Below are 10107 nucleotides of genomic sequence, written 5' to 3' on the forward strand. Positions count from 1 at the left end.
CTCATAAATTTTATTTAAATCTCTTACCCTCAAAATTACATCTCCGTTAATTTCCTAACTCAATTGCATAACAAGCTACTAAAAATTAATTAGAATCTCACGGTGGGAAAAAAGACAAAACTCACAAATACTTCAAGACACAAGTTTGGACTCACGCCTAAGGATTTTAATTTCAATGCTCACATAATAGTAATATTTATATCAAGTTTACAATTTGATTTAATCGAATATAAAATCTAATATTAAATATATCTTAACAATCAATTCGTAAATACATAAATCACACGTATGGTTTAAACCATAAAGTACTCACCTTCTTTGAATTTTAATTTTAAATACATCAATAATATGTAAGACCTTTATTGTTCTTGATATTCCAATGAATCAACTCTAATCTCAACAAAATCTCCCAAGTGGTAGACACTCGTGTTGATAATGTGTGATAAAATAAAAAGAATATTAACAACAAAATAATAATGAAGACAAGATAGGAGAGAAAACTAGAAGAGAAGAAGTAGAGAGCTAATATTAAACTCAATTGTGGTGACATCTACAAATGCACTTTACAACCTTATTTATAAGGTATGGTGGAGTGTATGTTACAAAAGTTAATGAGAAAAATTATGGGATTGGATAATCTATGAAGGTTATGGGTTTGCTATAACGTAAATAAGGTTGGGATATCTACGATATTACATTTATAATATATAAGAGCATTTTTAACTTTTTATATTAAGAAACTTAGAGTCATTTTTGTAATCAAGTATTAACGATTTTTGTTCATATATCAATGATAAAGGGTACTTTTGAACTTCTTTTAGTTGAAGGCTATGAAGCACAGATAATTCATGTGAGGTAAAGAATCAGTATCCGATACTGATACTTTCAGATACTTTTCAGATACGTATCTATTTCTATGCGTACTTTTTTTTAAAGAAAAAAGACAAGTAACTCATCCAATCTTTCTCAATCTAAAATTAGACAACCTATTTAAAAAGCTCACTACTCGAGTCCAAAATTAAAAGAAAAAAATAAATAAATAACGGACCAAACCCTAGACTAAAATCATATATTCTCCATCTTCACATTTGAGTTCCCACAGAATCTACCAAAATATAAACCATTTGGATATCTTCAACAATTCAATGAAAAAGTTATTCGTTTATCTTCATACTTCTTCCTCTAATCTTATTCTTCTTTGTAATATGAGTCACTTTTCTATTGCATTTTATTAACTATTATACTTCAACATCTTAGATATTGCTTTTTTTGTATTGTATTTCAGTGTTTGTATTCTATTTTGTGCTATTGTTATTAACTTGTATGCTAAATTTATCTATATCCTATATTTTTTTAAAGAACAAAATTCTTAGTTTTTTAGAAATTGACGTCGCCGTATCTAATCGTATCTGCATCGTGTGTAGCGTATCTGTGTCTGTGCTTCATAGGTTGAAGGGTATCTAATATTTTTGAAAGTTCATGATAATTTGAAAAAAAATATTAACGGTTTCTACTTAAAATGAAAGTAAGGTACTTTTAAATACTTTCGATATTTTTTTAAGATATTTAAAATTTTAAAGATATTTTTGACCGAAAGTGCAAAGTTGAAGAGCAATATTTAGAATTTAAATAAATTTAAGCACGAAGACAAAGACAATGAAGTAAGAGACAAAAATTCAACCAACCAAAGAGGCAAAAATGGGAAAGAAGAATTAGAAGAAGCATAAGAAAGAGAAAAAAGGGGATTCCCAATGATCAACAAAAATACTCACATTAGTAGAGTGGTTAGAGAGCAGTTGAAGAAGAACAAGAAACTCACCATAATTTCCAATGCCTCAAATCCATTTCCCATAAGAAACCACTTCCTTCCTGCAAAATCCCCAAATTCCTCAATTCCTTCTCTTCATTGATAATGAAGGAATCCTCCAAGTCATGGCGGCCTTTCACCGCCAATTGCTGCTCCGCCGACGACCAAACCGCCTTCGGAAACTTCAGCCGCTGCCGCCCGAACCGCTCTGATTTCTCTAAGAACATAGCTCCGCTGCCGTCATTCCGGCGGCTGTCGTTTTCGGATTTGAGCCGGTCGTCTTCGATGCGATTGAACGAGGATCTAGCGGCGTCGTTTGGAGGGGATTTGTTTGATTTTCAGTTGAGTGAGTTGCGTGCGATTACTCAGAATTTCTCAAGCAATTTCTTGTTGGGAGAAGGGGGATTCGGGAGAGTTCATAAGGGGTATGTTGATGAGAATTTTCGGAGTGGGCTTAGGGCTCAGGCCGTCGCTGTTAAGCTTCTTGATAACCAAGGTTTGCAGGGCCACCGTGAATGGCTTGTAAGCTTCTTAATGTTTCTTTGCTTATATTCCTAATTAAAATTTATGAATTCTTTTACACTTTTTTAGGCAAAATTAGAAATACAAACCTGCTACTTTCATTTTTTTTAAAAAATCATAATCGTTAAAATTTGCAATATTAACTTAGACAAATGTTTCGAATTTATTTAAATAGAAATTTGTTAAAATGTTAAATAAAAAGTGGAAACTAAAACAGTGTGACTGATAAAAAAAAAAAAAAATCAAATGGAGCATAATAATTACTTCAACCATGTTTAATAACTATTTGATTTTTTATTTAGAAGATTAAACTTCTAAACATTATTTCTAAGTTCTATTAATAAGTTCCATTGTTTTATTATCTGTGTTTAAAAGAAATCAAGTCAATTTTAGAAAACAAAAAAAATTAAATTTTTATTTTTATTTTAAAATTTGATTAACAATTCAAATATTTCTTAAAAAATATGAAATTATAGTAAAATTGGACACGCCTAAATTTGACTTCATTTTTAGTTTTCAATTTTTACATTTTTTGTTTGCTCTCAACTTTTATACTATAGTATATTCACTTTCCCTTCTTTAGTTTTTAAATTTTAATTTTATTTTTAAGACATAAGGTAAATAACGATACATGGAAACTTATAGGTAAAAATAGTATTTATAAATTTAATTTTTAATAATAAAAACAAAAAAGTTTAAATAATTGACAAAAAGCTTTTGAAATTTATTAATTTTTTTTTCTTGGTTAAGGTATATCCTACTTGATAGAAATGCCCTAAAAGTGAAGTGTCACTAGGCTTTTGGTTAGCTAACCAATAACTTCACGTATTTTGAGATTAAAATAATAATTAATAAAATTAGATAAAGATATCAGGAATCGCAAAAAAAATATAAAATAATAAAATAAAAAATAATGCGGTGGGTAGTTTGAGTATATTGATTCTTTAATCTTTAGCAATGTGCCCCATAAAATAAAATAAAAAGTGCCCCTATCAACCTTTCTCTTGAAAAAATGATAATATTGAACATTTATTATAAAGTATATTATACTAAAAAATCATGGACTAAAAATAGGCAAGTAGTCCAAATTTTGGAGGCTTAATTTGCAATTAAACTAAATAATTTTAACAAAATTTCTCTATTTTGGTAGGCTGAAGTTGTATTTCTTGGACAGCTGAGGCATCCAAATCTAGTAAAATTGATAGGTTATTGCTGTGAAGAAGAAGAGAGGCTCCTTGTTTATGAGTTCTTGCCCAGAGGCAGCTTGGAGAACCACTTATTCAAAAGTCAGCTTCTTCATTGTCTACTAAAAAAATCAAACTCAAAGCTCACAAATCACTTTTTCTGAGTTTTCTCCTTCATTTCGCAGGGCTGTCAGTCTCGTTGCCATGGTCGACGAGGCTCAAGATCGCCATCGGAGCAGCAAAGGGCCTCGACTTCCTTCATGGGGCAGAGAAACCTGTCATTTATAGAGACTTCAAAACTTCCAATGTTCTGTTAGACTCGGTTTGTCTTGTGATGTTGCCTTTTCTTGCAGTGTTTTTTCAAGAAGAAAACATATTGAAATGGCAAATCAAAATCTTGGGTTCTTTTTTTCTTTATATAATAAAGTTGTTGAATGTGTGATGGATCATAGGATTTTACAGCAAAGTTGTCTGATTTTGGACTAGCAAAGATGGGACCTGAGGGATCAGACACCCATGTAACCACCAGAGTAATGGGTACATATGGCTATGCAGCCCCAGAATATATATCCACAGGCAAATTTCCAATTTTCTTCTCTAGTTTCTCCATGAAGTTTTCTTTTTAATCCTGATTCAACATACTAAATCTGCACTCAGGGTCATTGGTAATACGATGACATGGTACCAAAGTAGAAAATCTCAAGTTCGAATCTCCAAAACATTTGATCATATTAATACCCAACATAATGGCATTGGGGAATAGAGTTAATATTTGGGTCAACGTCAACCCTCACTTGGATAAGTGTCTAAAAATGAACTAGAAAGATCAATTATGTTTAGTCTAACTCCCAAGAAGAAAGGGTTTTTCAATGTTTGGTTGTAAAATCCCTTCTTAGGTCTGTGAGTTTGGACCCCGAGGTCACCAATTTAATAACTAAAACCTTTGTTGTCTTCTAATGCCTGACCTTTGGCCAACGTGCAAGGTAACAAGTGGTGCTTCAGTTTGGTAGCTTAACCTTTTGACATGTTGAGAGACATATACATAGCTGACATTAGCCCCCAATAGATGTAGAACATGTTTAGAATGATTTTCTAAGTGCTTAAAAAGTGTTTGTAAGTGTACAAAAAGAAAAGATACCAAATAGGCCCGTGGTCATTGTTGCACAAGCCTAGTGTCCAACACCTATTCTCATTCCTGCATAACACTCATGTGGGTTGTGGTACAATGTTTTATTGTAGGGCACTTGACAACGAAAAGCGACGTATACAGTTTCGGGGTGGTACTTTTGGAGCTTCTTACAGGAAGAAGAGCAATGGACAAATCAAGAGCAAAGAATGACCAAAACCTTGTGGATTGGGCAAAGCCATACCTCAGTAGCTCTCGCAGGTTGCATTGCATAATGGACCCAAGACTTTGTGGGCAGTATTCTGTGAAAGGAGCAAAGGGAATAGCCAGTCTTGCCCTCCAATGCACCAGCTTGAACGCTAAAGACAGGCCTAGAATGCCAGCCATTGTTGAAGCTCTTGAAAGCCTTCTTCAGTTCAAGGACATGGCTGTTACTTCTGGCCACTGGTCTGCCTCTGCCTCACCAAAACATGCCAGAAATGGCGTCTCTGCAAAGGCCAAAACAGAGACAGGACGCGGAAATCTCGCGAGATCTCTGGCTGCTGTGAGCCACAGATAATTTGTGTGTGTGTGTGTATATATTTAGGCAAACAATTGCAGAGGTTCTACTATGTGAATATATATGTAAATCTTCAAATATGTAAATGAAGAGTTCCTCCCCTTTGATGGGATTGGTCTCATCTTTATCAGAGTATAAATGTTAGAAGTTAGAACAAGGCTCGGCATTGAACTCAAGAAGAAACAAAAGGTTGATGAAAATGGATTTAGGTGGCTGTTTCTTAAAAGCTTTTGTTCTACTTTTACTAATCAAGGCTACCTAATCACAATGCTTCAAATTTGTTTAGAAGAACAGACTAACAAAACATATAAAATGTAACTTTATGATAGGAAATTTCAAGTTTCTAAAGATAAATTATCACCAAGAAAAATACCTCTTTTCCTCGAGAAGAAGCCACACCATGTGAACTGCATGGATCCAAATAAAAAACTTGCAATACAAATTTCCCAAAAATCTGCCTTAATACAATGTAACTTTGTCTTCTTGCCGCCTTCGTTGACTTCCTATGCTTCTTCCAAATCTGAAAAGTCTCTGCCTGACTGCCTTATTACTTCCACATCAGACCATGTCAGTGCCATGTCACACTTATTTATAGTTTTTAACACTATTATTAATGGCAGGAACTAAACTCAAAAATTAAAAACTATGCCAAATTGGGTTTCATGTGGTACAGCAGCCTTGAACTGGAAGAAGCAAAAACAGTGGAAAATATTCAACCTTTTTCAATGGGAAAGGCCGGGAGAAGCGCACTTTGAGATTGAAACCCCCCCAAAAAAAAACTCCCAAAACTCATTTTCACTTTGCTTCAGTGCGTGCCCAACTCCCCCACTTTCCCTCAAACTTTTCTTCCGAAAACAATTTCCATGGATTTCAATTCCAAAAATACACTCCATCTTCTTCATTTCCCATCTGTCCATCTCATTCTCCCTTCCCAACCATGGCTTTCAACTCCAAGTTCCAAAAGAAACCCAATGTTTCCCCTTCCCACTGCAATCTCTGCACCACCCTTTTCTTCGTCGTTCTCTTCACAGTTCCCACTCTGTTTCTCCTCCACACTTCCACCATCTCTGTCTGCTCTCTCTCTGCCTCCACTGCCCGCCTGAACTCGTGGTTTGGAGATCTTCGTGATGCTCAATTTGCTTGGAATCGCCTAGCTTTTGCTTTAGATAGTCCCCCACCTGTTGTTCTGAAAATTGCAGTATTCTCTAGGAAATGGCCGATTGGAACAACCCCAGGTGGGATGGAGCGCCATGCTCATACGCTTCACACGGCTCTGGCTCGCCGTGGCCATCGCGTTCATGTTTTCACCTCACCAGCGCCCAACTATGGCATAGTCCAGAACCTCTCTTCTGTAACTTCAGCGCCGTACATCCATTTCCACGAAGGCGAACCAGGCCGATGGCGGTACAACAAAGCGTGGGAGCAATACGAAGAAGAAAACCACCGAGAACCGTTCGACGTTGTTCACTCAGAGAGCGTCGCACTTCCTCACTGGTTAGCCAAACAGCTCTCGAATCTCGCAGTTTCTTGGCATGGGATTGCTCTAGAGAGCTTGCAATCGGACATATTCCAGGACCTGGCTCGCCGGCCGAACGAGCCGATATCGCCAGCATTCAACAAGAACATTCAAGGCGACGTCCCGAAGGTACTGAATGAGATCCGATTCTTCAAAGATTACGCTCACCATGTCGCCATCAGCGACAGTTGCGGAGAGATGCTCCGAGATATGTACCAAATTCCAAGCAGAAGAGTCCATGTGATCGTCAACGGCGTCGATGAGGACGATTTCGGCGAGGATTTCAAATTAGGACAAGAATTTAGGGCCAGAATCGGGGTACCTAGAAACGCAAGTCTAGTCCTCGGCGTAGCCGGAAGATTGGTGAAAGACAAAGGCCATCCGCTACTCCACGAAGCTTTCTCCATCATAACAGAGCAACATCCAAACGTCTACCTGGTGGTCGCCGGAGCAGGACCGTGGGAAAACCGGTACAGAGATCTAGGTCCTCGAGTTCTGGTTTTAGGATCGATGAGTCCGTCGGAACTTAGGGCTTTCTACAATGGGATCGACATCTTCGTGAATCCGACGCTCCGGCCACAGGGTCTGGATCTAACTCTGATGGAGGCTATGGCGAGCGGGAAGCCGGTAATGGCATCGAGGTTTCCGAGCATAAAGGGCACGATTGTTGTGGATGATGAGTACGGGTTCATGTTCGCTCCGAACGTGGAGTCGTTGGTAGAGACGCTGGAAGCGGTGGCTAAAGAAGGTTCAGATCGGCTGAGGCGGCGGGGGAAGGCTTGCCGACGATATGCGGCGTCCATGTTCACTGCCCGGAAGATGGCTCTTGCTTACGAGAGGTTATTTCTCTGCATCAGAGATGAAGCGTATTGTAATTATCCTTAATTTTTATTTTTATTTTTCCAAATTTCTATGTTGTGATCAAACATTTCATTTGTGAGAGAGCTTCTTGATACGATTGATATCCTGAAGAGAAAAACTCCCATTGCCAATAAGATTCTACGTATGAAATATATTTTTAAAAAAAAAAAAAAAAATTGAATTGTTTTTTATATTTTTCTTTGTGGAAAAAAGAATGCACATAGTTAAGGTTGCAATTAATCATTACCCTATCTTAAATTGTAATATACATTATTGATTAATAAATCTATCAAAACAAATAAAACTTCATTTTATAGGGTGGAATATATATATATTTTTTTAATTAGAGGGAGAGATTTTTAAACCACAAACTTCATCATTATTGGCATACTCGTACATGTACATTAGATTGAGTTATACTCGCTTGAACAATTATATTTAATAGTAAGATAATATGACTACTTCTATTTATTAGTTGATAAAAAAATTGTATAAAATTCATGGACAAAATTATTATTTCATCTTTTAAGGTATGCACATTGTGCTTGGAGCAAATTTAGGGGGAGATCGGCCTAGGTTTGGAATCTTAAGCCTAGTGGTTAGGATGGAAGGTTTATGTAGTCACAATCTAAGAAACCTATGTTTAGATTGCACGGTTAGAAACCTGCAAATGTAGTATAGATTTATAAATTAAGTTTATTTTTTTATATTTAATCGGTAGTTAGATTGTAGATTCGTTTTAACTTTTCATAACTTTTCATCTTAATTATTTTAGTAAAGTTAAGTTTAAATAATCTAGAGAATATATATATATATATATTAATTTTGAAATAGAGATGTGACTAAAATTATATTTTTTTTATTTAATTTATTGTCTTAATAATTTGGTATTTTGATTTTATTAGGTTTTGAGATAAAACTTCATAGACTTTTGTCACTTTAATTAATTTGAAAATGATATCTTTTTATCATAACATGATACCATCAAATTGAAATAGACTAGTATTTTAGTCTTCAATTCAACTATTGAAAAATTATAATTTTGTTATCAAATTACATTTGAGGAATAAAACAAAAATCATAAAGTTTGAGTTTTAATTTTTATTTGGCTGCTTAGTTCAACATTCTAATCCTTTAGGTTTAAAATGATTATAAACCTTCAAGCTAGTTAAATTGACCAACAGAAAAAATGAAAATGTTAAATTAAATTAGGGTTTTTATACATATAACCTAAATAAATATACCTAATATTATTTTACAAAAAAATGACTCAACAATATATTCGATGTATATTTATATTTTTCAATATATTTGAAAAATACAAAAAAACTAAAATATGGTATATGCGATGTATATTTACATTTTCAAATATATTACTAATATATTCAACATATATATGAGATTTCAATAGATAGATGGTCAATTTTCAACTAGAAAAAATAGAAAATAAATGAAATCTCCTAAATAAAGAAAACATTAATTTTAAACAAAGAAGGAAAAAAAAAAGAATTAGAAAATATAATATGATAATATTAATAATAATTAAAAAACTCTAAAAGAAAAAATAATTAGAAGAAAGAGAAAGTGTACTTTAAAAAAAATATTAGTTTAATTAAACTAAAGGCCTCCTTAGAATGATTTAGAAAAAAAGTTTGTGTTGATGGGGTCGTTCGAGGTTGGCCGGTGGCTAGTGTCGGAGTTGAGGAATAGAGATGGCAGTCGGAGTTGGCCAGCGACAGTCATTGAAGGTAGTGTCTAGAAGTTGGTTAATAAATTTTCTAGATTAAATTAAAAATAATTAAAAAAAAAAAAAAAAAACAACCCATGGGTTTGAATAGTGTTTACTATTCAAACTCATTAGAAAATGGTATAGGAAGCCAAGCTTTCTAGATCCTTGCCTCAAATAAAGGTTGGACTTAGGATGCCTAGTCCATCAAAACAATTTAGAGAAATATTATAGTTTTTTTCTTTTTTATTTCAGTGTGCCGAGTGTTCAAAACTCGACAATCGCAAGTCGAGTTTTCAAAACTCCACAACTATGGAAGTCGAGTCTTGAACACTCGACAAAGGTAATAACATTTGTTGTTGAACACTCAACAAAGGTAATAATACTCGACCACTATTTTCATTTCTTTTGTTATTATTTTCGATCACCATTTTATTTGTAGTTATATTTGTTGTTGTATTTCTCAATAACAATATGTCGAGTGTTCACGTTTTCTTTCATGATTTAAAAATAATTAAATGTAATAAAATTAAAAATAAAATGTTCATATTAATACGACTAGTATCTCATTCATTTTAAAATAATTAAAAAAAATCAATGTGACCCACAAAGCAGACGTCGTTGATTTCGAGCTCATTGTCATCATCGACTTTGAACTTAAGGTTGCTTTGGTTCCTCTTGATGTTGTTCTGGTACTTCTGCATGCACTTCATAGTATAAATATTCATTATGCTCTCCACGACCAAGGTCATGGTCCATGTACATATGAAAGATGGACCAGCCTCTGAATCATAATATCCTAAACC

At 34.3% G+C, this 10107-nt stretch overlaps 2 protein-coding genes across 2 annotated transcripts; both read left to right on the plus strand.

The window, feature by feature from the left end:
* The first annotated feature begins 224 nt into the window (after window positions 1-224).
* On the plus strand, window positions 225-5319 carry LOC120089438 (Protein kinase superfamily protein). The gene is made up of 5 exons (XM_039046911.2): window positions 225-2329; window positions 3480-3615; window positions 3699-3835; window positions 3966-4089; window positions 4753-5319. Exons 1-5 carry the CDS (start codon window positions 1913-1915, stop codon window positions 5196-5198), a joined length of 1260 nt encoding a protein of 419 aa, XP_038902839.1. The 5' UTR covers window positions 225-1912; the 3' UTR covers window positions 5199-5319.
* Window positions 5320-6135: 816 nt separating this feature from the next.
* LOC120089432 (UDP-Glycosyltransferase superfamily protein) lies at window positions 6136-7693 on the plus strand. Its single transcript, XM_039046897.2, has one exon. The coding sequence runs from the start codon at window positions 6136-6138 to the stop codon at window positions 7597-7599; it is 1464 nt and encodes a 487-aa protein (XP_038902825.1). The 3' UTR covers window positions 7600-7693.
* Window positions 7694-10107: the final 2414 nt, after the last annotated feature.

The sequence above is a fragment of the Benincasa hispida genome, chromosome 1 (assembly GCF_027475165.1).
Source record: "Benincasa hispida cultivar pf3 chromosome 1, pf3_genome.v1.1, whole genome shotgun sequence".
Taxonomy (NCBI): domain Eukaryota; kingdom Viridiplantae; phylum Streptophyta; class Magnoliopsida; order Cucurbitales; family Cucurbitaceae; genus Benincasa; species Benincasa hispida.